General features: G+C 48.7%; 2 protein-coding genes across 2 annotated transcripts in view; both read right to left on the reverse strand.

Annotated features, from left to right (window-relative positions):
• col4a4 (collagen, type IV, alpha 4) overlaps nucleotides 1-21,666 on the reverse strand; it is a 44,968-nt gene extending 23,302 nt beyond the window's left edge. Inside the window, exons 1-17 of the mRNA XM_071533554.1 lie at nucleotides 21,554-21,666; nucleotides 21,240-21,344; nucleotides 20,959-21,114; nucleotides 20,314-20,403; nucleotides 20,012-20,169; nucleotides 19,818-19,890; nucleotides 15,375-15,481; nucleotides 12,731-12,914; nucleotides 10,804-10,872; nucleotides 10,577-10,684; nucleotides 7,499-7,567; nucleotides 6,443-6,592; nucleotides 6,204-6,365; nucleotides 5,940-6,107; nucleotides 5,324-5,467; nucleotides 3,285-3,392; nucleotides 707-885 (exon numbers count right to left, since the gene is read on the reverse strand). Coding sequence (XP_071389655.1) covers nucleotides 707-885; nucleotides 3,285-3,392; nucleotides 5,324-5,467; nucleotides 5,940-6,107; nucleotides 6,204-6,365; nucleotides 6,443-6,592; nucleotides 7,499-7,567; nucleotides 10,577-10,684; nucleotides 10,804-10,872; nucleotides 12,731-12,914; nucleotides 15,375-15,481; nucleotides 19,818-19,890; nucleotides 20,012-20,169; nucleotides 20,314-20,403; nucleotides 20,959-21,114; nucleotides 21,240-21,294 — 1,980 coding nt within the window. The 5' untranslated portion in view covers nucleotides 21,295-21,344; nucleotides 21,554-21,666. The remainder of the gene's footprint in view (nucleotides 1-706; nucleotides 886-3,284; nucleotides 3,393-5,323; nucleotides 5,468-5,939; nucleotides 6,108-6,203; nucleotides 6,366-6,442; nucleotides 6,593-7,498; nucleotides 7,568-10,576; nucleotides 10,685-10,803; nucleotides 10,873-12,730; nucleotides 12,915-15,374; nucleotides 15,482-19,817; nucleotides 19,891-20,011; nucleotides 20,170-20,313; nucleotides 20,404-20,958; nucleotides 21,115-21,239; nucleotides 21,345-21,553) is intronic.
• Nucleotides 21,667-22,077: 411 nt separating this feature from the next.
• The window catches only part of LOC139656069 (collagen alpha-4(IV) chain-like), a 50,534-nt gene continuing 45,111 nt past the window's right edge, over nucleotides 22,078-27,500 (reverse strand). The window contains exons 16-18 of the mRNA XM_071533556.1: nucleotides 25,097-25,141; nucleotides 24,388-24,441; nucleotides 22,078-22,161 (exon numbers count right to left, since the gene is read on the reverse strand). Of these exons, the coding sequence (XP_071389657.1) occupies nucleotides 22,078-22,161; nucleotides 24,388-24,441; nucleotides 25,097-25,141 (183 nt within the window). The remainder of the gene's footprint in view (nucleotides 22,162-24,387; nucleotides 24,442-25,096; nucleotides 25,142-27,500) is intronic.

A 27,500-nucleotide genomic window follows, 5' to 3' on the forward strand; every position in this document is an offset into this window, starting at 1 on the left:
GAAGACTTGACAGACGAAAATGAACTGAAAGCCAAAGATTGATTCTGCAGCACAGAGCCGGTGAACAGCTGTGTGTCTTTAGTTTAATCACAGAGTCCATCTGGAAGCTTCTCTGTTCACTTTCATCAGAAGATCGTCTCCCCAAGACGACTGGGGAAGAACTTTCAGCCAGAGAGAGAGAGAGAGAGAGAGGAAGCTGATGGTCTCTCTGTCGCTGACCTGAAACATCACTGGTCTGGTTTCCAGGTTAGTCCAGTCCACTTTAGTTTACTTTGGTGAACACATTTAGAACCATTTATCTCAAAATAAGGTTATTGCACTTTAGTGGAAAGCCCTTTAATTGATTTCCACTCTAATTTGGTTTATTTTAATAAGTCTGGTCTAGTTTAGTTTAATCTATTCTAGACTTGTGTAGTCCAGTCTATTTTAGTCTAGTCCAGTTTAATCAAGTTTAGTGTACTTTAGTTTAGTCCAAGATAGTCTAGTCTTGCTTGGTCTAGTTTGGTCTAGTTTAGTCCAGTGTAGTCTAGTTTAGTCTAGTTTAGTTTGGTATAATTTAGTCTAGTTTAGTCTAATTTGGACTAGTTTAGTCTAGTTTAGTTTAGTCCAGTTTGGTCTAGTTTAGTCTAGTTTGGTCTAGTTTGGTCTAGTTTAGTTTATTCTAGTTTGGTCTGGTCTAGTTTACTTTAGTTTCTGGAGTTCTTACTGGATCTCCTGTCTCTCCAGGAAAGCCCATGATGCCTCTGGGTCCTGCAGGTCCCGGCGCGCCTGAAGCTCCAGGTTTCCCAGAAGCCCCTGGGGGCCCCCTGGGGCCCAGGATGCCCAGGGGCCCGTTAACACCTGGAGAGCCCGGCCTGCCTCTGGCCCCTCCCGTGCCTTTACCTCCTGTGGAGAAAGTTGTTTAATGGTTTATTGAAGAACAGGTTGACATGAATTCTGTTCTAGCCGTTTCAGACACTCACTGCTTCACACAGAGCAGGAGAGGATCATGGGAAATCGAGGTTCTCCATAACCCACAGGAAACTATCTGAGGGAATGAAAAACCCGACAATGTTCGAAGCTAGTTTTTCATGATCTTTCTGTTCCTCTATCTCCACAGTCATTTGGAAAACCTTGTGATTGTCACGGTCCCAGCCTAGCCCTCGTGTTTTCCTGGTGTTTTTCCTCTGCTTCCCAGTCTGTCTGTGTGTGTGTGGTGTGGGCATGTCTGTTCTCTGTCCCTCCTGCACCTACACACCTGTCTGCCATGTGATCCGCCCTCACCTGCCGGCTTTCAGCCGATCAGCTCCCGGACTCATCCCCATCCAGCCAGCTGTTCCCTGTTGTAATTAGTCTGTGTGTGTACATATGTTCTGTGTTCCCCAGTTGTTTTTGTCGGATCATCTGTTTTGTTACCTGCCAGGTTTGGTTTCTGTGTTTCTTTCACTTGCCTGCCTGTTTGTGTTTTTGCCTTTTTTTCAGCCTCAGTTCATCTATTAAAGCCTTTTGCTTCAGCCAAGTCCCCTGTCTGCCGGCTTTTGCATTTGGGTCCAGACTCTTGTTTGCTCCCTCGTGACAGTGATCTTCTGTTGCTGCAGCTTCTGTAAACTGATCCTCAGCTGTGAAACCATTTGACCGTTTAGTTTCCTGCATGTTCTGCTGCTTTCATGTCCGTCGGATCGACTTGACAGCTCAAAACGACTTGAAAGTTGTTTAAACTCGTTTGAAGTCAGGACTCCATGTTTGTAGTTTTCTGTAGACTTTGGTTTCTCCTGATCAGCTTCTTCTGTCTTAACTCACATGAAACTGAGTGACATCTGAGTATTTTCTGTAGTATTTACCGTCTGGAAGCAGAGGAAACAGTATTTTCTGTAGTATTTACCGTCTGGAAGCAGAGGAAACAGTATTTTCTGTAGGTATTTACCGTCTGGAAGAAGAGGGAACAGTATTTTCTGTAGTATTTACCGTCTGGAAGAAGAGGGAACAGTATTTTCTGTAGTATTTATCCGGTTTCCGCTCCAGACACAGCACTGAAACCGCTCTATTAAAGGTCACCAATGACATTCTCCTCTCTGCTGACTCTGGTTCCTTCTCCATCCTCATCCTCCTTGACCTCAGCGCCGCCTTCGACACCATCAACCACTCCATCCTCATCACTCGCCTCCAGTCCTCCCTTGGCCGCCTCTCCTGGCTTAAATCTTATCTCTCCAACAGACATCAATTCATCTCCATCAACAATTGCAAATCCACCACTGCCCCTGTCACTCATGGTGTCCCCCAGGGCTCAGTACTCGGTCCCCTGCTCTTCATCCTCTACATCCTTCCACTTGGACAGATCCTCCGCCATCATGGCCTCCGGTTTCATCGCTACGCAGACGACACTCAGCTCTACCTCTCCACCAACCTTGGAAACCTTGGAACCATCCTCGACCCCACCCTCTCATTCCTCCCTCATGTAAACCAGATCATTAAAACAGCTTTTTTCCACCTAAGGAACATCGCCCGTCTCCGTCCCTCTCTGTCCTTCTCTGCTGCTGAAACACTGATACCTGCTTCTCATCTCATCTCATCTCATCTCATCTCATCTCATCTCATCTCATCTCATCTCATCTCATCTCATCTCATCTCATCTGGTTCATCAAACAACGTCCTCAATAAACTCTGATACGTCCAAAACTCTGCTGCCCGCCTGCTCAGCTCCACCCGCCTCACATCACCCCTGTCCTCCATGACCTCCACTGGCTCCCGATCAAATACAGGATACACCCCCCCCCCCCCCCCCCTCTGGAACACCCCCCCCCCCCCGGAACGCCCTCCCCAGTCACGTCTGAAAGGCCGACACTCTGTCATCTTTCAAAAAAGCCTCAAAACCCACCTATTCACTGTTGCTTTTGACCTCTACTCTTCTCCTCCTCCCCTCTCCCCCTTTCCTCCCTCTCGTCTCACGACTCACACTTTTTTTATATATATTTCCTTTTCTCATCTATTTTTATCTTTTATATATATCTCATTTAAAATTGTTTTATCCTGTGCTTGTAAAGTGTCTTTGAGCACTGAGAAAAGCGCTATATAAATGTAATATATTATCATTATTATTATTATTATTGTTACCGAGGGAACAGGGAACATTGTCTGTAGTATTTACTGAAGAGGAATATCTAGCAGAAACCTTATTTCTGTCTTTCCCAGAATTCTCCTGTGACCCTCCCGGTCGGGTCACGACCCCGCCGTTTCCTGTATGACATCACACACTGTGACTGGTTCTCTATGGTAGCATAGCAACAGTTGCTAGGTAGCACTCTGACCTCGTGGTCCGGTGAAGCCGTTGAGGCCGGGGGGGCCGGGCCTGCCGCTCTCTCCTTTGATGGAGACACCGACGGTCTCTCCTGGAGGCCCCGGGGCCCCGAGGCTGCCTGCAGGGAGAGAGGCAGCATCTGTAGTACCTACTGTCTGTACTGCAGTACTGTCTGTACTGCAGTATCTACTGTCTGTACTGCAGTACTGTCTGTACTGTAGTACCTACTGTCTGTACTGCAGTACCTACTGTCTGTACTGCAGTACCTACTGTCTGTACTGCAGTACTGTCTGTACTGCAGTACCTACTCTCTGTACTGCAGTACTGTCTGTACTGCAGTATCTACTGTCTGTACTGTAGTACCTACTGTCTGTACTGCAGTACCTACTGTCTGTACTGCAGTACATACTGTCTGTACTGCAGTATCTACTGTCTGTACTGTAGTACCTACTGTCTGTACTGCAGTACCTACTGTCTGTACTGCAGTACATACTGTCTGTACTGCAGTACTGTCTGTACTGTAGTACCTACTGTCTGTACTGTAGTACCTACTGTCTGTACTGCAGTACTGTCTGTACTGCAGTATCTACTGTCTGTACTGTAGTACTGTCTGTACTGTAGTACCTACTGTCTGTACTGCAGTACTGTCTGTACTGCAGTACCTACTGTCTGTACTGTAGTACCTACTGTCTGTACTGCAGTACTGTCTGTACTGCAGTACCTACTGTCTGTACTGCAGTATCTACTGTCTGTACTGCAGTACCTACTGTCTGTACTGCAGTACTATCTGTACTGCAGTACCTACTGTCTGTACTGCAGTATCTACTGTCTGTACTGCAGTACCTACTGTCTGTACTGCAGTACCTACTGTCTGTACTGTTGTCCGTACTGTAGTACCTTCTGTCTGTACTGCAGTACCTACAGTCTGTACTGCAGTATCTACTGTCTGTACTGCAGTACCTACTGTCTGTACTGCAATACCTACTGTCTGTACTGCAGTACTGTCTGTACTGCAGTATCTACTGTCTGTACTGCAGTACTGTCTGTACTGCAGTATCTACTGTCTGTACTGTAGTACCTACTGTCTGTACTGCAGTACCTACTGTCTGTACTGCAGTACATACTGTCTGTACTGCAGTACTGTCTGTACTGTAGTACCTACTGTCTGTACTGTAGTACCTACTGTCTGTACTGCAGTACTGTCTGTACTGCAGTATCTACTGTCTGTACTGTAGTACTGTCTGTACTACCTACTGTCTGTACTGCAGTACTGTCTGTACTGCAGTACCTACTGTCTGTACTGTAGTACCTACTGTCTGTACTGCAGTACTGTCTGTACTGCAGTATCTACTGTCTGTACTGCAGTACCTACTGTCTGTACTGCAGTATCTACTGTCTGTACTGCAGTACCTACTGTCTGTACTGCAGTACTATCTGTACTGCAGTACCTACTGTCTGTACTGCAGTATCTACTGTCTGTACTGCAGTACTGTCTGTACTGCAGTACCTACTGTCTGTACTATTGTCTGTACTGTAGTACCTACTGTCTGTACTGTAGTATCTACTGTCTGTACTGCAGTACCTACTGTCTGTACTGCAGTACCTACTGTCTGTCCTGTTGTCCGTACTGTAGTACCTTCTGTCTGTACTGCAGTACCTACTGTCTGTACTGCAATACCTACTGTCTGTACTGTAGTACCTACTGTCTGTACTGCAGTACTGTCTGTACTGCAGTATTTACTGTCTGTACTGCAGTACCTACTGTCCATACTGCAGTACCTACTGTCTGTATTATTGTCCGTACTGTAGTATCTTGTAGCATACATCTGTACTGTAGTACTGTAGTACTAATGTAGTACTGATTGATGTTGTAAACCACATTGTAACTGTCAACAGTCTCATTCGTACTCTTATTCTTATTACATCAGTGTATTTGGATATTGTCATTACTGTGATACTTCTCCTCTTGGGTCCACAGGGTTTGGTACTGCAGTACTTTAGTAGTACCGCAGTACTGTAGTAGTACTAGTAGTATCATGCAACCTTTACCTTTGTCTCCTTTCTGTCCGTCAGACCCGGGCGCTCCGGCTCGTCCGTCAAACCCTGTCTCACCCTTGGTCCCCGGGGGGCCGGGCGGTCTGCTGGACCCCGGGGGCCCGGGGGGCCCGTCTCTACCTGGGGGCCCCTTCACACCTGGACACAGAGTTAGATCACATGACATCGCCTCAGAAAACACATCTGTCGTCCATCATTCTGGGTGCTGTGACCTCTGAACCTTGACCTCCTTACTATTGGTTGGTTGTGATCAAAGATAATGGAGGAGGGAGGAGCCAATTCTGACCAATAGAAACTCTTGTCCACTAAAGTGGAAACATGTAGGAACATCAGAACACGTCTAAAACTCACATATTAATGAGTTTTATGAGTTTTAATGAGTAATTATATACATGTGTGAAAGAGGATCTCTGGACCAGGTTTGGGTGTGATGTTGGTGATGTGGATCAGGTTTAGACACACACACACACACACACACACACACACACACACACACACACACACAGCAGAAGACAGAGCTGTGACAGAGCGGCCTGTAACTGAAGCTCACAGGTTCGATCCCAGCATGTGTGACCCGAGGTCCTCGGCCTGAAGACTAGGATGACCTCACCTTTCTGTCCCTCGAGTCCCGGTTGTCCTGGGTCTCCAGAGGGGCCGGGGGGGCCCTGGGGGCCCGGGTACCCGGGGAAGCCCGGAGAGCCCGGTTTACCGTCGGGGCCTTGGGAGCCGACGCCTGGTAGACCGCCCTCTCCGGTCGATCCTTTTTCCCCCAGACATCCTGAGAAACGGAGTGATGACATCACAGTCTGACTGTTTTTCATTTGCTCTGAACTGAATTAAACTGAATTATTCTGAACCGAAGTGAACCGTTTACCTCGGGGCCCCGTGTTACCCAGAGGGCCGCGGGGCCCCAGAGGGCCGGCCCCTCCTGCGTCGCAGCTCTCCGGTTTGGGGCCGGGGGGGCCGGCTCTGCCCGGGGTCCCGTCCTGCCCTCTCGGGCCCCTGGCCCCGGGGCCGCCGGACAGTCCTGGGACTCCTGGAGGATCAGAGGACAGAAGTGAACTCAGCGGCTCCGGTCCGGTCCGTGTCAGAGAGTCTGTGCAGACCGCTTACCTGTTATCCCCTCTGGGCCGGGGGGGCCGGGCACTCCTTTAGGTCCCTGAGGGCCCGGGGGCCCCGTGAAGCCGACGGGTCCCGGGGGCCCGATGTCCGAGTCCCCGGCCGGTCCCTTCAGTCCCGGGGCCCCAGGGAGACCCGGAGAGCCTGGGAGACACAACTTGGGTCAATTCTGGGTCGCTTCTATTTCATTCATTCATCTGTTTCTCTACCTGCTTAGTCTACTCTAGGGGGGGGGGCTGGAGCCTATCCCAGCATGCACTGGGTGGGACCCTATCCCAGCATGCACTGGCAGGAAGGATAAAATCCCCCTGGACCACTTTCTATTTCTAATATTCAAATGTTTGGTTATCAAACTGAATATGAGGCAGATTTTCTTCTTTTGTCAAACATCAGCAACAAATAGTACCAACATGGCCGACCACACACACACACACACACCACACACACACACACACACACCACACACACCCACACACACACACACACACCACACACACACACACACACACACACACACACACACACACACACACACACACACACACACACACACACACACACACCACACACACACACACACACCACACACACACACACACACACACACACACACACACACACACACACACCACACACACACACACACACCACACACACACACACACACACACACACACACACACACACCACACACACACACACACCACACACACACACACACACACACACACACACACACACACACACACCACACACACACACACACACACACACCACACACACACACACACACACACACACAAACACACACACACACCACACACACACACACACACACACACACACACACACACACACACACACCACACACACCACACACCACACACACACACACACACAGACACACCACACACACACACACACACACACACACCACACACACACACACACACACCACACACCACACACACACACACACACACACACACACACCACACACACACACACACACACACACACACACACACACACACACACAAAGTGCAGTACCTGGCTCTCCATCATAGCTGGGGCCCTCAGCTCCTTCCTCTCCTGGATCTCCAACAAAGCCTGGAGCTCCTGGAGGAGGAGGAGGAAGAGGAGGAAGAGGAGGAGAGGAGGAAGAGGAAGATGAGGAAGATGAAGAAGAGGAGGAAGAGGAAGATGAGGAGGATGAAGAAGAGGAGGAAAAGGAAGAGGAGGAGGAGGAGGAAGGAGGATGGATTATTGATCCTGGTCCTGAACACATCAGGCTTTATCTTCATGAACCTGGCTGACAGGTTTCTGGGGAGCAGAAGTCTGCAGAAGGTTTGGAGTAAACAGGAAGCTGTGCCGACCAATCACAGCAGCTCCTCTCCTCATTTACATAAAACATGACTGAAGAACTTCTGTCTGATCAGGAGGGCGACTGACGATGATGAGGTCATCACCTGTCCCGCTCTCTTTAGATGGGACAACACACCTGTCCTGCTCTCTTCATATGGGACAACACACCTGTCCTGCTCTCTTCAGATGGGACAACACACCTGTCCTGCTCTCTTCAGATGGGACAACACACCTGTCCTTCATATGGGACAACACACCTGTCCTGCTCTCTTCAGATGGAACAACACACCTGTCCTGCTCTCTTCAGATGGGACAACACACCTGTCCTTCATATGGGACAACACACCTGTCCTGCTCTCTTCAGATGGAACAACACACCTGTCCTGCTCTCTTCAGATGGAACAACACACCTGTCCTTCATATGGGACAACACACCTGTCCCGCTGCCTTCAGATGGGACAACACACCTGTCCTGCTGCCTTCATATGGGACAACACACCTGTCCTGCTCTCTTCAGATGGGACAACACACCTGTCCTGCTCCCTTCATATGGGACAACACACCTGTCCTTCATATGGGACAACACACCTGTCCTGCTCTCTTCAGATGGGACAACACACCTGTCCTGCTCTCTTCAGATGGGACAACACACCTGTCCTGCTCCCTTCATATGGGACAACACACCTGTCCTTCATATGGGACAACACACCTGTCCTGCTCTCTTCATATGGGACAACACACCTGTCCTGCTCCCTTCATATGGGACAACACACCTGTCCTTCATATGGGACAACACACCTGTCCTGCTCCCTTCATATGGGACAACACACCTGTCCTTCATATGGGACAACACACCTGTCCTGCTCCCTTCAGATGGGACAACACACCTGTCCTGCTCTCTTCAGATGGGACAACACACCTGTCCTGCTGCCTTCATATGGGACAACACACCTGTCCTGCTCTCTTCATATGGGACAACACACCTGTCCTTCATATGGGACAACACACCTGTCCTGCTGCCTTCATATGGGACAACACACCTGTCCCGCTGCCTTCAGATGGGACAACACACCTGTCCTTCATATGGGACAACACACCTGTCCTGCTCTCTTCATATGGGACAACACACCTGTCCTGCTGCCTTCATATGGGACAACACACCTGTCCTGCTCTCTTCAGATGGGACAACACACCTGTCCTGCTCTCTTCATATGGGACAACACACCTGTCCTGCTGCCTTCATATGGGACAACACACCTGTCCTGCTCTCTTCAGATGGGACAACACACCTGTCCTGCTCTCTTCAGATGGGACAACACACCTGTCCTGCTGCCTTCATATGGGACAACACACCTGTCCCGCTCTCTTCATATGGGACAACACACCTGTCCTGCTCCCTTCATATGGGACAACACACCTGTCCTTCATATGGGACAACACACCTGTCCTGCTGCCTTCATATGGGACAACACACCTGTCCCGCTCTCTTCAGATGGGACAACACACCTGTCCTGCTCTCTTCATATGGGACAACACACCTGTCCTGCTGCCTTCATATGGGACAACACACCTGTCCTGCTGCCTTCATATGGGACAACACACCTGTCCTGCTCTCTTCATATGGGACAACACACCTGTCCTGCTCCCTTCATATGGGACAACACACCTGTCCTGCTGCCTTCATATGGGACAACACACCTGTCCAGCTGCCTTCAGATGGGACAACACACCTGTCCTTCATATGGGACAACACACCTGTCCTGCTCTCTTCATATGGGACAACACACCTGTCCTGCTCTCTTCATATGGGACAACACACCTGTCCTGCTGCCTTCATATGGGACTACACACCTGTCCTTCATATGGGACAACACACCTGTCCTGCTCTCTTCAGATGGGACAACACATCTGTCCTTCATATGGGACAACACACCTGTCCTGCTCTCTTCAGATGGGACAACACACCTGTCCTGCTCTCTTCATATGGGACAACACACCTGTCCTGCTCCCTTCATATGGGACAACACACCTGTCCTTCATATGGGACAACACACCTGTCCTGCTCCCTTCATATGGGACAACACACCTGTCCTTCATATGGGACAACACACCTGTCCTGCTCTCTTCAGATGGGACAACACACCTGTCCTTCATATGGGACAACACACCTGTCCTGCTGCCTTCAGAAGGCTGGAGGACTTTAATCAGCTGAAGGGGAGGAGCCTCCTTCTTCCTGATGCTGGTGAGACTCCGGCTCTGTCCACACCAACAGTGTTTTAGAGAATCTCTTAGAAGGTAAAAAGGATCTGAAGTGCTCAGTCATCACTTCCTGTGGATCCCTGGCATCACAGAGCGGAAACTCGTCCAGCTGGAGCGGATAAGATGGCCGCTCGCTCGGTACGAGAGGACGACTCGGCGCCGCTTTGGTCACCTGGCGACAAGCTGAGCGCTCCGCTTCATTTCTGCCACTTTGTTTCAGAAGCGATGCGGATCACAGAGGGAAGAGGAGAAGACCTGTGAACACGTCTCCGTCTCCGACCCCACAGGACGGACAGAAGCCTCCTGATGCTGCTCAGTACAAATAAACCTCTGCCAGCACAGCTGAGGTCATGATGTCACTGTTCCAACAGCTCTGACCTCAAGCTTTTCCAGTCCAGACTGGTTTCTACAGATGACAGACCAGTCCAGACTGGTTTCTACAGATGACAGACCAGTACAGACTAGTTTCTATAGATGACAGACCAGTACAGACTGGTTCGGTACCTTTGGGTCCGGTCGGTCCTGGCAGTCCAAAGTTTCCTCTGTCTCCCTTCAGTCCATCAGGACCGGTGACGCCTCGATAACCTGGAGGACCTGGGTGTCCTTTACAGCCTGGAGAGACAGACAGGCAGACAGGTAGACAGGTAGGCAGAGAGACAGACAGACAGACAGACAGACAGGCAGACAGGCAGGTAGACAGGTAGACAGGTAGACAGACAGGTGATGTTTACCTTTATGACCAGCCTCTCCTTTCTCTCCTGGAGGGCCGGGGTTACTGGGTACACAGGGCAGAGTGTCACCTGGAGGGGGGCGGAGTCATGAGTCAGGGGAGGAGTCAGAGGGTCAGGGGGAGGGGTCAGAGGGTCAGTGGGAGGGGTCAGAGGGTCAGTGGGAGGAGTCAGAGGGTCAGTGGGAGGAGTCAGAGGGTCAGTGGGAGGGGTCAGTGGGAGGAGTCAGAGGGTCAGTGGGAGGAGTCAGAGGGTCAGTGGGAGGGGTCAGTGGGAGGGGTCAGAGGGTCAGTGGGAGGAGTCAGAGGGTCAGTGGGAGGGGTCAGAGGGTCAGTGGGAGGAGTCAGAGGGTCAGTGGGAGGGGTCAGAGGGTCAGTGGGAGGAGTCAGAGGGTCAGTGGGAGGGGTCAGAGGTCAGTGGGATGGGTCAGAGGGTCAGTGGGAGGGGTCAGAGGGTCAGTGGGAGGAGTCAGAGGGTCAGTGGGAGGGGCGACAGACAGGTTTGTTACTGTTTTGTCATAACAGCCACAGGGTTTTACAGTAAGCTTGTTGCCAGGCAACACAGAACATTTCAGCTTCATTAGACAGTAGACCGTAAACTGAACTAACTCCTCCCCTCTGTAACTCAGCCTGGATCCAGTTCACCAAGCTTCTCTCTGGCAGCTCTTTCCTGTCGCACAGGAAGTGATGCGTTCTACGTTTCCGGTTTGTTTGGAATCAACAGAAGAAGAAGAACTGGGTCGTTAGCATGAGCAGCAAGAGCCGCCATGACTGAACAGACAGGGAGAAGAGAAACTCAAGCTCCGCCCACACTGTTTGATTGACAGCTGATCTGTGGGAGGTGCAGAGCAGAAACACCACAGAGAGGCTGAGGCTGAATTTTCCAAAATGAGAATTTCACTTAATCACTTCGACCTTCTGCTCATGTTTAACAATAAGAAAGCAACATCAAAGCATCAGGAACAGAAACAGCTGATGAACTGTGAGACATGGATCTGTTTTAATCAAATCAATACTTTGATTAGTGGTATTGGTGTATCCCTCCGCCAGCGTCTTGTTCTTCAGCCTCAGACTCCACCGTGCTGCAGCACGCTAACTAACGGCTCCCCGAAAAGATCTGAACCGTCCGGTTCTCCGCCCACGGGTCAGGTCGACCCCCCCCCCCCCCACAAGGGTCCGATCTCCCTGGAGAGTATCTGTCCAATCAGATGTCAGAATTACATGTCTGTCTACGATGACATCACAGCTGGATTAGCCTATCACAGCAGCAGCGTACGGAGCAAATTTTGGAATTTAAAGTTTCACTTTCAGGCTCTGCTGCTGCTGCTCTGCTGGTCTGTGGATCCATCTGGATCCAGAGAGGAGGAGGAGAGGAGGAGAGGAGGAGAGGAGGAGAGGAGGAGAGGAGGAGGAGGAGGAGGAGGAGAGGAGGAGGAGGAGGAGAGGAGGAGAGGAGAGCGGTAGGACCAAAGCAGCAGTGATCAGTAACTGAAGCATGGGGGGGGGGGGGGGGGGGGGGTCGACCCGCCCGTTCCTTCTCAGTATTCTGTCCGATGGACCGTCCCGCCTGAGGATGGACCTGCTGACCCGGGTTCAGGTTTCCCCTCGATCAGGATCTGGTTCACAGTAGAGATCTGAAGCGGTTCATAGAGCAGACCTCTGAAGCCACACAGGGAGGAGCCAGAGTTCACTTCACTTTACAGGAAGTCTGTTCATGATGTCATACTGATGTCTGTTCATGATGTCATACTGGACTTTCATTTCCAGTGAAAAAGGTTTTTAACATAAATACATTGTGTGAACTGGAATCAGTTGTACCCGGTGCAGCAGATACACCGAACTGAACCGAACTGAACCGAACTGAACCGAACTGAACCGAACTGAACCGAACTGAACCGAACCGTTTTCTGACCCGTCACTCTACTCCTCACCCTTGACTCCTTTAGACCCCGGCAGGCCGGCGGGTCCCGGAGGTCCTGGCTCCCCGGGCTCCCCTCGCTGTCCCACCGCCCCCGACACGCCGGGCCCCTGGGGGCCCGCGGGCCCCGAAGAACCCTTCGGCCCCTGAAGTCCTGGGAAGCCTCTGTCCCCGGGGAAGCCGGGGAAACTGTCCCCCTGTCGGTAAACACAGTGACTGTTAGAACCTCTCTGCCCTGGCTCTCCAGGCTCTCCCTTCACTCCTCTGTCGCAGTAATATTTGTTCCATCTATTGTCAGGTGCTGTGACCTCTGACCCTTATAATAATAATAATAATAATAATAATAATAATAATAATAACAATAATAAACTTTATTTATATAGCACCTTTCAAAACAAAGTTACAAAGTGCTTCACAAGACAAAATAAAAATGGTGGACAACAGTAAAAACAATTTAAAAACAGTTTAAAGGTTTTACAACATTGGGAAGGAAATATAGGAGCAAAAGAGCTACATATGAGGAAGAGTATAATAAGAAAAATAAAACATAAAATAATTAAAATAATCAATAAAATAAGGAACAAGAGAATGACTTTGTATAAAAATAGGTTTAAGAAGTGACTTAAAAGGTGAAAGTAAAATCAGACCACAAGTCCTGAGAAAGCACACACTCAAGGTCAGGGTCAGGGTCAGGGTCAGGGTCAGGGTCAGGGTCAGGGTCAGGGTCAGGGCCAGGGTCAGGGTCAGGGTCAGGGTCAGGGTCAGGGTCAGGGCCAGGGTCAGGGTCAGGGTCAGGGTCAGGGTCAGGGCCAGGGTCAGGGTCAGGGTCAGGGTCAGGGTCAGGGTCAGGGCCAGGGCCAGGGTCAGGGTCAGGGTCAGGGTCAGGGTCAGGGTCAGGGCCAGGGTCAGGGTCAGGGTCAGGGTCAGGGCCAGGGTCAGGGTCAGGGTCAGGGTCAGGGTCAGGGTCAGGGTCAGAGAGGTGTTCCAGAGAGCGGGGCCCCGACAGAAAAGGCCCCTTGGTCCTCAGCCCAGATTGTGGAACAGCTAGCAGAGCCTTGGCTGAGGACCTCAGGTATGATGTCAGAAGATCTGAGATGTACTTGGGTGCGAGTCCAGAACGGGCCTTAAAAGTGATCAATAATATCTTAAAATCAATTCTAAAATTTACCGGAAGCCAATGAAGAGAAGCTAAAACAGGAGAAATGTGCTCTCTGCTTTGGGTTTTGAAGAGTCTGGCAGCTTTGGGCTCAGACAGAGAGAGAGAGTTACGGCCCAAACCAGAGGAAATAGAAGCATGTGAGACTCTCTAGATTTCTCCTGGATAAAACTGAACTGGTCTTGGAGTCTCCTGAGCTGCAAAAAACAAGACCGGACAACTGTGTTAACATGCTTGTTGAAGCTGAGGAGGTCAAAGGTCACAGAGAGCCCAGAGGGTCAGCTGTGCCAGGGCCGATAATAATGACCTAACGTTACTACCGTTTTGTCAATATTTAGCTGCAGAAAGTTCTGGGCCCTCCAGCATTAGGATGTGGTCTTCAGTGTGTTAGTTTGATAAAAGAGAAGCAGAGCTGAGCGCTCCGGGTAACCTTGACCTCCTTCCTGTGGCTTGTTTGTAATGTTGCTGATGAGGAAACAGCTGGAGACCATTCAACACTCTGTCTAGCATCCAGACAGTGTTACACAGTAACGCATTCGAGTAATCAGATTACTTTTTTGTGGTAACAAGTAACTTAATGCGTTTATGTAATCAGTTATTAGTTACTTTCTCAAACTTATATTTCGCTACTTTTATTTTTCTTTCAAGTGGTTAAATGTTTAGTTAGTGCAGATAAAAAAATAAAGTATTGCACGACATCAGTGGTTCCCAACCCAGTCCTCAAGGACCCCCTGTCCCGCAAGTTTTTATTCCATCTTTACTCTTGCACACCTGATCCCTCTGGGGCCTGCACACTGTCATGCTGCTCTGTTCAGGTGGATCTGTCTCTACCAATCAGCATTAAGACCTTAACTGGACCAAGTGTGCAAGAGCAGAGCTGGAACCAATACTTGCAGGAAAAGGGGTCCTTGAGGACTGGGTTGGGAAACACTGCACTACATGATGTCATTAAAGCAGACTGTATGATGTCATTAAAGCAGACTGTATGATGTCATTAAAGCAGACTGTATGATGTCATTAAAGCAGACTGTATGATGTCATAAAAGCAGAAGACGGTCTGAACTGGAAGCTTGTGAGTCAGACCAGATCAGCTGACTGAAAGACCTCCATGTTTTCTTTAGATAACAGCAGATTGTTACTTACTGATGGTTTCTGTACAGTAAGAGGAATGTGAAAGTACTCTAATGAGTTTCTTTTAATAAAGACTAACTTAGCAAAGTAACTAGTTACTATTTAGGGAAGTAAAGTACAGTAACTAGTTAGTTTCAAAAGTAACTTTCCCCAGCACTGCATCTAAAGCAGTTCTCAACCGGGTCCTCAAGTTCCACCTGTCCTGACACTCTGGCACACCTGGCTCAGGTAGGGGCCACAGCCTCACGGCACTGAACCGAATCAGCTGCAGGACAGGGAACTGAGGACCCGGTTGGGAACCGCTGATCTGAAGGATCCGGTCTGTAAAGGTTCACGTTCAGACTCTCGGTGTGTGTCTGTGCCGGCTGACCTCAACGCCAGGCTCTCCGGGAGCCCCGGGGAGCCCGTCCGTTCCTCTTCTCCCAGTGAAGCCCGGTCTGCCTGGAGGACCCCGCCGGCCCCGGGGCCCCTCCTGTCCTGGAGACCCACAGAGCCACATTCAGAGTCAGTTACAGCAGACACACAGTAGACACACAGTAGACACAGTAGACACACAGTAGACACAAAGTAGACACACAGTAGACACACAGTAGACACACAGTAGAGACACAGTAGACACACAGTAGATACAGTAGACACACAGTAGACACACAGTAGATACAGTAGACACACAGTAGACACACAGTAGACACAGTAGACACACAGTAGACACACAGCAGACACACAGCAGACACACAGTAGACACACAGTAGACACACAGTAGATACAGTAGACACACAGTAGACACACAGTAGATACAGTAGACACACAGTAGACACACAGTAGACACACAGCAGACACACAGTAGACACACAGTAGACACACAGTAGATACAGTAGACACACAGTAGACACACAGTAGACACAGTAGACACACAGTAGACACACAGCAGACACACAGTAGACACACAGTAGACACACAGCAGACACACAGTAGACACACAGCAGACACACAGCAGACACACAGTAGACACACAGTAGACACACAGCAGACACACAGTAGACACACAGTAGACACACAGTAGACACACAGCAGACACACAGTAGACACACAGTAGACACACAGTAGACACACAGTAGACACAGTAGACACACAGTAGACACACAGCAGACACACAGTAGACACACAGTAGACACACAGTAGACACAGTAGACACACAGTAGACACAGTAGACACACAGTAGACACACAGTAGACACAGTAGACACACAGTAGACACACAGTAGACACACAGCAGACACACAGTAGACACACAGTAGACACACAGTAGACACAGTAGACACACAGTAGACACACAGTAGACACACAGTAGACACAGTAGACACACAGTAGACACACAGCAGACACACAGTAGACACACAGTAGACACACAGTAGACACAGTAGACACACAGTAGACACACAGTAGACACACAGTAGACACAGTAGACACACAGTAGACACACAGCAGACACACAGTAGACACACAGTAGACACACAGTAGACACACAGCAGACACAGTAGACACACAGTAGACACACAGTAGACACACAGCAGACACAGTAGACACTCAGTAGACACACAGTAGACACAGTAGACACACAGTAGACACACAGTAGACACAGTAGACACACAGTAGACACACAGTAGACACACAGCAGACACACAGTAGACACACAGTAGACACAGTAGACACACAGTAGACACACAGTAGACACACAGCAGACACACAGCAGACACACAGTAGACACACAGTAGACACAGTAGACACACAGTAGACACACAGTAGACACACAGTAGACATACAGCAGACACACAGTAGACACAGTAGACACACAGTAGACACAGTAGACACACAGTAGACACACAGTAGACACACAGCAGACACACAGCAGACACACAGTAGACACACAGTAGACACAGTAGACACACAGTAGACACACAGTAGACACACAGTAGACATACAGCAGACACACAGTAGACACAGTAGACACACAGTAGACACACAGTAGACACAGTAGACACACAGTAGACACACAGTAGACATACAGCAGACACACAGTAGACACAGTAGACACACAGTAGACACAGTAGACACACAGTAGACACACAGTAGACACACAGTAGACACACAGTAGACTCAGTAGACATACAGCAGACACACAGTAGACACAGTAGACACACAGTAGACACAGTAGACACACAGCAGACACACAGTAGACACACAGTAGACACAGTAGACACACAGTAGACACACAGTAGACACACAGCAGACACACAGTAGACACACAGTAGACACACAGTAGACACACAGTAGACACAGTAGACACACAGTAGACACACAGTAGACACACAGCAGACACACAGTAGACACACAGTAGACACACAGTAGACACAGTAGACACACAGTAGACACACAGCAGACACACAGTAGACACACAGCAGACACACAGTAGACACACAGTAGACACACAGTAGACACACAGTAGACAGTAGACACACAGTAGACACAGTAGACACAGTAGACACACAGTAGACACACAGTAGACACAGTAGACACACAGTAGACACACAGTAGACACAGTAGACACACAGTAGACACACAGCAGACACACAGTAGACACACAGTAGACACACAGTAGACACACAGCAGACACAGTAGACACACAGTAGACACACAGTAGACACACAGCAGACACACAGTAGACACACAGTAGACACACAGCAGACACAGTAGACACACAGCAGACACACAGTAGACACACAGCAGACACACAGCAGACACACAGTAGACACACAGTAGACACACAGTAGACACACAGTAGACACACAGCAGACACAGTAGACACACAGTAGACACACAGTAGACACACAGCAGACACACAGTAGACACACAGCAGACACAGTAGACACACAGCAGACACACAGTAGACACACAGCAGACACAGTAGACACACAGTAGACACACAGCAGACACAGTAGACACACAGTAGACACACAGCAGACACAGTAGACACACAGTAGACACACAGCAGACACAGTAGACACACAGTAGACACACAGTAGACACACAGCAGACACAGTAGACACACAGTAGACACACAGTAGACACACAGCAGACACACAGTAGACACACAGCAGACACAGTAGACACACAGTAGACACACAGCAGACACAGTAGACACACAGTAGACACACAGTAGACACACAGCAGACACAGTAGACACACAGTAGACACACAGCAGACACAGTAGACACACAGTAGACACACAGTAGACACACAGCAGACACAGTAGACACACAGTAGACACACAGTAGACACACAGCAGACACACAGTAGACACACAGCAGACACAGTAGACACACGGTAGACACACAGTAGACACACAGCAGACACAGTAGACACACAGTAGACACACAGCAGACACAGTAGACACACAGTAGACACACAGTAGACACACAGCAGACACACAGTAGACACACAGCAGACACAGTAGACACACAGTAGACACACAGTAGACACACAGCAGACACACAGTAGACACACAGCAGACACAGTAGACACACAGTAGACACACAGTAGACACACAGTAGACACACAGTAGACATACAGCAGACACACAGTAGACACAGTAGACACACAGTAGACACAGTAGACACACAGCAGACACAGTAGACACACAGTAGACACACAGCAGACACAGTAGACACACAGTAGACACACAGCAGACACAGTAGACACACAGTAGACACAGTAGACACACAGCAGACACAGTAGACACACAGTAGACACACAGCAGACACAGTAGACACACAGTAGACACACAGTAGAGACAGATTAAACTCACTGTGTGTATTCATGTGTATGTGGTCAGAACAGTTTGTGGCTGCAGTTCAAAAAGGTTGTGATAAAATAAAACTTTACTTTCCCACCGGGACCAGGCCTGATCTCATCTGGTCTTTCCCACCGGGACCAGGCCTGATCTCATCTGGTCTTTCCCACCGGGACCAGGCCTGATCTCATCTGGTCTTTCCCACCGGGACAAGGCCTGATCTCATCTGGTCTTCTGGACTACTCTCTTTTCAACTTTCAGACTTAATCTTTGGCGAGGAGAAAAAACTTACATAAAGATACAAAATTTGGACTATTGGACACGTAAACCTTTTTTAAACTCTTCTGTTGGATTAACATGATCAAACATCTATTTTCATTTTAATATTTTTGCATTTTATCCATTTGACCTTTATACTCATTATATTTGACTTGTTTTTATACAGCTAGAAGGAAATCCTTTTGAGCTGTAAGTATATTATTTCACTCTGCTTATTAAATCAGCATATCGATTTAAAACCCATTGAGCTCCTGCTCTGTCGCCACGGTAACGTCCGCTTCACCAGAACGCTCCGATTTCAACGTGTTTACGTCTCGGGAGCGAGCGGGATCAGCCGATCCGTATTTTCACCTAATTTGCCGAAGGCCGTGTCGCCACGGCGACCAACAACAACAGCTGCATCGTGTCGCTGACGATATCTGATCGACTTTCACATCCTGCTGCTCAGATCTCATCAGGTTGTAGCTGGAGGTTTAAAATCGGAGTTATTCTGCTTTTCAGCTGAAAACATCTCACTGGAGCCTCAGTGGATTTCAGGATGTGAGTCTTCAAGAGTCAAAGAAACTTACTTTATAACTGACTTTTAAACTCTATTTTTCTATTTGAATTTTATGACTTTCTCATTTGTTTAGTGTAGCAGCAGACAGTGTCATCAGGAGAAGAGTGTGGTGTGAGGAAGGCTCACCTGGAATATCCTCCACGACCATGTCTCCTTTCTGACCTTTGACCCCTCTGACCCCTGGAAACCCCCGCAGGCCCTAGCAACCAAAACAAACAAATGGAAATCAGAAAAAACAAAAGTCAGCACCTGGCTGTCCTGTCAGGCTGCTGCGACCTCTGACCTCTGACCTCTGACCTCTGACCTCTGACCTCACTCACCTGACTGCCTCCCTCCCCAGAGTCTCCAGCTGAACCAGACTCTCCTCTCAGCCCCGAAGCCCCTGGGAGCCCCGGTAACCCTGGCAACCCAGGCTCGCCCACAGGGCCGGGGGGGCCCTCCTCTTTAGTGGGGGGACACAAACACTCGCCACGACACCCTACACACACACACACACACACACACACACACACACACACACACACACACACACACACACACACACACACCACCGACTGTTATAGGAGTCAGTTTGAAGTGACAGCTGTCAATCAAAGCAACAATGCTGAGTCCAGGAGCTGACCTTTGACCCCTGGGAAGCCCCGGGCTCCTGGGGGCCCCTGGTCACCAGGCTCACCAGGCTGTCCTGGGGCTCCAGGCAGACAGTACCGACCTGCAGACAGAAACATTCATCATGTTATCTGTTAATAACCTTCATGAACAGATCAGATCAGATCAGATCAGAACAGAACAGATCAGAACAGATCAGAACAGATCAGATCAGATCAGATCAGATCAGATCAGATCAGATCAGATCAGATCAGAACAGATCAGATCAGATCAGATCAGATCAGATCAGATCAGATCAGAACAGATCAGATCAGATCAGATCAGATCAGATCAGATCAGATCAGATCAGATCAGATCAGATCAGATCAGAACAGATCAGAACAGATCAGATCAGAACAGATCAGATCAGATCAGATCAGATCAGATCAGAACAGATCAGAACAGATCAGATCAGATCAGATCAGATCAGATCAGATCAGATCAGATCAGATCAGATCAGAACAGAACAGATCAGATCAGATCAGATCAGAACAGAACAGAACAGATCAGATCAGATCAGATCAGATCAGATCAGAACAGATCAGATCAGATCAGATCAGAACAGATCAGATCAGATCAGAACAGTTCTGTTGGTGTAATAAGAGCAGAGCTGTGAGACCTGGAGCCCCCTGCTCTCCTTTAGGTCCTCTGGGCCCCCGGGGGCCTTGTTTCCCAGGTTCTCCAGGTGTGGGGCCGTTGATGAACAGCTGACCGGGTTCTCCTTTATCCCCCTTGGAACCTGGAACTCCCCGGCGGCCCGGGACACCAGCCGGTCCTGAGAGAGAGGAGCATTAACATTTAACCTCATACCACCTTCTACTGGTTTCTACTGGTTTCTACTGGAGCTGACCGGTACAGCACAGTCACACGCTGCCTTGCTCATGGGTCGGTGGTACTGACCAGCTGTGGTTCTGCCGGGGGGGCCGGGGGGGCCGTGCATTCCCATCAGCCCCATGTCTCCTGCGGGGCCCGGCGGGCCGGGGGCCCCGGGGGCCCCGACTTTACCTGGAACACAGACAGAACCGACATGTTCGTAACACCGCAGTGACCTGCTGACCTGCAGCCAGGCTCAGGTTGATGACATCATCAGCCCTAAATGATTCTGTCAGGAAATGGAGAATCCACAGAAACACTGAAGACTTGGAACTTAAAGTGAAAATCTCCATTTCACATGAACTGTTAATGAGTTTTAACCTAAAATAAACTCTGCTCACCACAGGCTGGACGGAGGTCACATGATGATCACATGACATCAGACACACGTCACACACAGACCCCAGTGACCATGATGATGACATCATACCAGGAAGACACAGATGATGACATCATACCAGGAAGAGACAGAGTGGTGATGTCATACCAGGGAGACACAGAGCGATGACATCATACCAAAGAGACACAGAGCGATGACATCATACCAAAGAGACACAGAGCGATGACATCATACCAGAGAGACACAGAGCGATGACATCATACCAGAGAGACACAGAGCGATGACATCATACCAGAGAGACACAGAGCGATGACATCATACCAGAGCGACACAGAGTGATGACATCTTAACAAGGTATGATGACATCATACCAAGGAGAGCTAAAGTAATGACATCATAACAAGGAGACACACTGATGACATCATGTAAACGGGATACAGTGATGACATCATACCAAGGAGACAAAGAAAATCTGAATCTGCTAAATGTTACATCAACCAATCAACCAATCAATCAATCAATCAATCAATCAATGTATGGATCCTTACCTGTGTGGTTGACCTCTATGTACTCTGTGTGGCCTTTGGGGCCTGGATCTCCCATGATGCCCTGGGAGCAGACAGACAGAGAGACAGAGAGACAAAAACTGTCAAACTAATTAAAGCTCTGTCTTCTGCACAGCTGTCCTCCACAAACCTTCAGCCAGATTTCTGAATGATCCAAACTGAGCCCACAGTGCATCAAACTGTTTTACTGTGAACACACTGACTAAATGTTCCAGTCATGGTAGATGGTAGATACATTTCAAAATTTTATCTCAAAAACTGAATTTTTGACAGTATTTTGAATTCTGCCCTCATGTCAACTATTGCAGTCAATGGAAATAGAGCGTCTTTAAACATCGGTTTTTCACTTATGGAGAAATCAATCTTTGTAAAAATAAATTACAGACATCTCTATGTTGTCTAGATGAAATATGCAAATTCTAAGAATTTTGTCTTGAATACTGAATATTTGACACTAGTTTGAAATCTGCCTGTAAATGCATGGCCAGCTGTTCTGCAGCCTGGTGGTTCAGTCACAGAGTGAAGCCTCTGACTCTCTGCTCAGGAGCTCAACTCCATCAACACTGGTCTCTGGTGGGGAAGGTTGTGAGTTTGAGTCCCGGGTTCTGCAGACTGAACATGCTTATGTCTGCTCAGGCTGTGTGGGTTACAGGCTCATGGTTTCAAAGATGTTTTGATGATAATTATGGTCCGGGCAGTTCTCCTGTATGAGGGGTGGAAGTAACAAAAATTAAATGATAAAACTAGAAAAAATGAGTCTAACCCTAACCCACTGGCAAGTGATTTGATTAAAATGGTGGTGATTTGATAAAAACAGAGCCATTCATTTATTTTCATCATTTATCACCACTTTCTGTCATTCAACACGTTGCCATTTATCGTTTAAGACGAGCCGCAGAAGGATGGAAGTAACAACATTTAACTGATAAATTTAGAGGTGATGAAAATGAATGTGAATTGAAAAACACTGTGATGAAAGTGCATGTGAACTCAAAGACAGCGAAAAATTGTCAAGTGACTTGATAAATTCAGAGGAGCTCAGTGATTTATGATTTAGTCATCTGTGTTCCTCCCTCACACCTCAACGTCAATCAAAACCACTGAAGCTCAGCCATTCTCTCCACTGACTGTTGTTATATGATGTTATTATAAGCCACATGGGTAAGAATGGACACGATATGTTTTATGTTTATGTGGTATGTGTTTTATATTTGCTGCAGCACAAATCGCCTATCTGGGACAATAAATTGACTTGACTTGATGAACGAATAAAACAATAGTAAGTCACATGGGCCAGAAAGCTGCTGCTGCACTGCTCTCTGTGGGTGGAACGGTCTGGCCACGCCCCCATCAGTGATGTCATTCAGGTATTTTGCCATCGACAGATGATGTCAAACACCTGCAGAGTTTTCTACACTGTGTGATTTAGTGTTGATTTACTTTTCATGAAACTTCAAAACGGTCACAGTTCATCTGGGACTTGAACTCACGACCTTGTGACCTGAGCTTCACTCTGCCACCTTCCTCTGCTGTGAGTCACAGTGAGGAAACAAAGGGACAGATGACAGGTCACAGGTGTTAGTCCCATACTGAAAGCCTCAGAAAGAATATTATAACTGTACTAGCGCCACATTAATCAGAGACATCATTTTACAGACTTCATGTTGACAGTCCAGACATCATTTGTATTTAGTTTGATGAAGATTGATCAAATTATCTTGAACATATCACATTGTCAATTTATCAAACTATTTGCAGCTGCACATTTCCATCTACTGTGCGCTCAGTTTTCAAGATATCATTATCATTTTGGGCTGTTTACTAATTAAGGTATGGCGATTTCAAAAATCATTCCTGTAACATACGGTTTAGGAGGACAACACTGTGGGATCACAGGCAGTTTTTGCTATAAACAGAGGGGGGGGGGGGGGGCGTACCAGGGTACGAATCACTCTACATGCTCGGACCTCTAATAATACAAACAATACAAATCATAATACAGGTAAAGGGTAAAGGAGATGCAAAGGTTTACCTGTATGAGGTCAGAGCCTTTCAGCACGTCCATACATGACGCATGAACACACACACATGACCATATGACCATATCTACATGCAGGCTGCATACACACACAGGGGCTTAGCAACAACACACTGGATATACCTACAGACAGACAGACAGGCAGACAGACAGGCAGACAGACAGGCAGAGAGACAGACAGACAGACAGACAGACAGGCAGACAGACAGGCAGAGAGACAGACAGACAGACCTTAGGACCTTCTGTTCCAATCAGACCTGGAAGACCTGGACCTCCCAGAATTCCCTGCAAACACACACACACACACACACACACACACACACACCAAGAGACAACCTTGCCATTAGAGCTCTACACAGCTCTGGGTCACAACATGAGCATGATGTCACAACATGAGCATGATGTCACAACATGAGCATGATGTCACAACATGAGCATGATGTCACAGAAAAGTATTTCTCAGCAGGGAAGGATCAGGAGGAGACAGGACTGGAACCAGGAAGCTAGCCTGAAGCTAACCTGAAGCTAGCCTGAAGCTAACCTGAAGCTAGCCTGAAGCTAGCCTGAAGCTAACCTGAAGCTAGCCTGAAGCTAGCCTGAAGCTAACCTGAAGCTAGCCTGAAGCTAGCCTGAAGCTAACCTGAAGCTAGCCTGAAGCTAACCTGAAGCTAACCTGAAGCTAGCCTGAAGCTAGCCTGAAGCTAACCTGAAGCTAACTGTTTTAGCTGCTGAACAAGCGTTAGCTAACCTTCTCATGTGACCAACAGGTGGAAATGTCCAGAACAATTCCTGCTGTTGGACCAGAATCCTTTACTGGAGGAACCTGATCTGAACTGGATTCCTGATCTGAACTGGATTCCTGATCTGAACTGGATTCCTGTCAGAAACACCTAATCTGCTCATTTCATTAAACTTTATGAGAATGTGTTGGGTGACGCACCTTCAGTCCTCTGAGGCCAGGAAGACCAGGGTTACCAGGATAGCCCTGAAACACACACACACACACACACACACACACACACACACACACACACACACTTACAGTGTATCACCAAGTTTAGACAGCGTGAAATATGGCTGTTAACTTAAACAATACTGATCAATACTTGAAAGATGTTTTTGATGTTCAGGAAGTTGATTTATTCTTTCTTATGTTTTACTGAAGAGTTAGATGGAAACGTCAGGGTTGAGGGTTCGATTCCCTCTGGAGCAAGGCACTGACAGTGTCCGGGTTGAGGGTTCGATTCCCTCTGGAGCAAGGCACTGACAGTGTCCGGGTTGAGGGTTTGATTCCCTCTGGAGCAAGGCACTGACAGTGTCAGGGTGTCACAACCTGATCTGAGTCGTGCATGTGTGCTCTCTGTCCGATCTGACTCAGCTGTATGTGAGTTGCACACGCGCCATTTTACGACATTTTACCACTGTTTTGTTATTAGTTGCTGTAACGCCCGAATGAATGAATAATGAATAAAGCACCTATCTTATTTTGTGTTAAAATCTTTGGCTAGATTGCTTTACTGGCTAGACTCCATCTGCTTATTCTGCTGGACTCTCGGCCCACTACCTGTCCGTTGGACCCCATACCCTCCAACCTCCTGCAGGCCATCTCTCCCACTCTTATCCCTGCAGTCACGCACATCATCAACTCCTCACTTACAGCAGGTGTGTTCCCCACTGCTTTAAAGTAAGCCCGGGTTACCCCTCTGCTAAAGAAACCTACACTCAGCCCATCTCAGGTTACAGGCCGGTTTAACTCCTCACCTTCCTTTCCAAAATACTTGATCAAGTCTCTGAATTCCTTTCTGAGAACAACCTGTATGATCCCAACCAGTCTGGCTTCAAACGCCGACACTCTACCAGACTGCGCTCTCGTCTGTAGTGGAAACACTGCGATCAGCTGGAGCTGCCTGTCAGTCCTCTGTCCTGCTGCTACTCGACCTATCGGCCGCCTTTGACACGGTTAACCACCAAATCCTCCTCTCCACACTCGCTGAGCTCGGCTCCTCAGGATCCGCTCTCCGCTGGTTTGAGTCCTGCCTCTCAGGGAGATCCTTCAGAGGGTCTTGGAGAGGGGAAGTGTCTAAATCCCACTGCTTGTCCACAGGGGAACCTCAAGGGTCAGAGCTTGGACCCCTTCTCTTTTCATTATACACCACCTCACTGGGTGCAGTGATCCGCTCACATGGCTTCTCATACCGTTCATATGCTGACGACACCCAGCTCCTCCTGTCGTTCCCACCAGACGACCCCACAGTCTCGCCGATATCTGGGCTTGGATGAAGGAACGCCACCTTCAGCTTCACCTGTCAAAGACTGAGCTCCTTGTCATCCCAGCCAGTCCCTCTGTACAACAACAGATCAGTATCCAGCTCGAATCAGCTCAGCTCATACCCACAAAGTCTGCCAGAAACTTGGGTGTCATGACTGATGACCAGCTAACCTTCAAGGATCATGTGGCTTCTGTTGCTCGGTCATGTGGATTTGCTCTGTACAACATCAGGAAGATCAGACCCTACCTGTCTGAGCATGCAGCTCAACTCCTGGTTCAGGCTCTTGTAATATCAGCCTTGACTCCTGCAGCTCCTTCCTGGCAGGGCTCCGGCATGTAGCTCAAACCTCTGCAGATGATCCAGAACAGGCGGAGCGTCCGGTCTTCACCCGGCCCAACAGAGCACATGTCACTCCGCTGTTCATCTCCTCCTCTGGCTCCCAGTCGCCCGCATCCAGTTCAAGTCCTTGATACTCGCCTACAAAGCGGCTCCGACCGACCTGAACTCCTCATTCAGGTCTACGCTCCCTCCCGCTCACTACACTCTGCCAAGGAGCGGCGCCTGATGCTGCCTCCACAGCAAGGCCCTAAGTCTCTATCCAGACTCTTCTTCTGTGGTTCCTCGGTGGAGTTACCAAACTCCATTCGATCTGCAGAGTCCCCCTCAATACTTAAGAAAAGGCTAAAGACCCAGCTCTTTAGCGAATACCTTCTCACCTAATGGCCCGGGTAACCAAACAAAAAAAAATAAAAAAAATAATTGCTTCTATGCACTCTATGCACTGCCTCATAGCACTGCCTTGTAGCACCTCTGTCCTGTTGGACCAGAACTTATCTTTATAGCTCTTACTCTCGTTGTTCTCTCCTAACTGTTGGGCGGCTGTGGCTCAGGAGGCAGAGCGGGTCGTCCACTAATCAGAAGGTCGGTGGTTCGATCCCCGGCTCCTCCGGTCCGCATGTCGAAGTGTCCTTGGGCGAGATACTGAACCCCAAATTGCTCCCGATGGTTGCGCCAGCACCCTGCGTGGCAGCTTGCCGCCATCGGTGTGTGAATGGGTGAATGTGTGTGTGAACG

This window comes from Centroberyx affinis, unplaced genomic scaffold, assembly GCF_046629955.1.
Source record: "Centroberyx affinis isolate AG114_WGS23_722 - 3 ecotype Tasmania unplaced genomic scaffold, CSIRO-AGI_Caff_v1 ptg002378l_1, whole genome shotgun sequence".
Lineage (NCBI taxonomy): Eukaryota > Metazoa > Chordata > Actinopteri > Beryciformes > Berycidae > Centroberyx > Centroberyx affinis.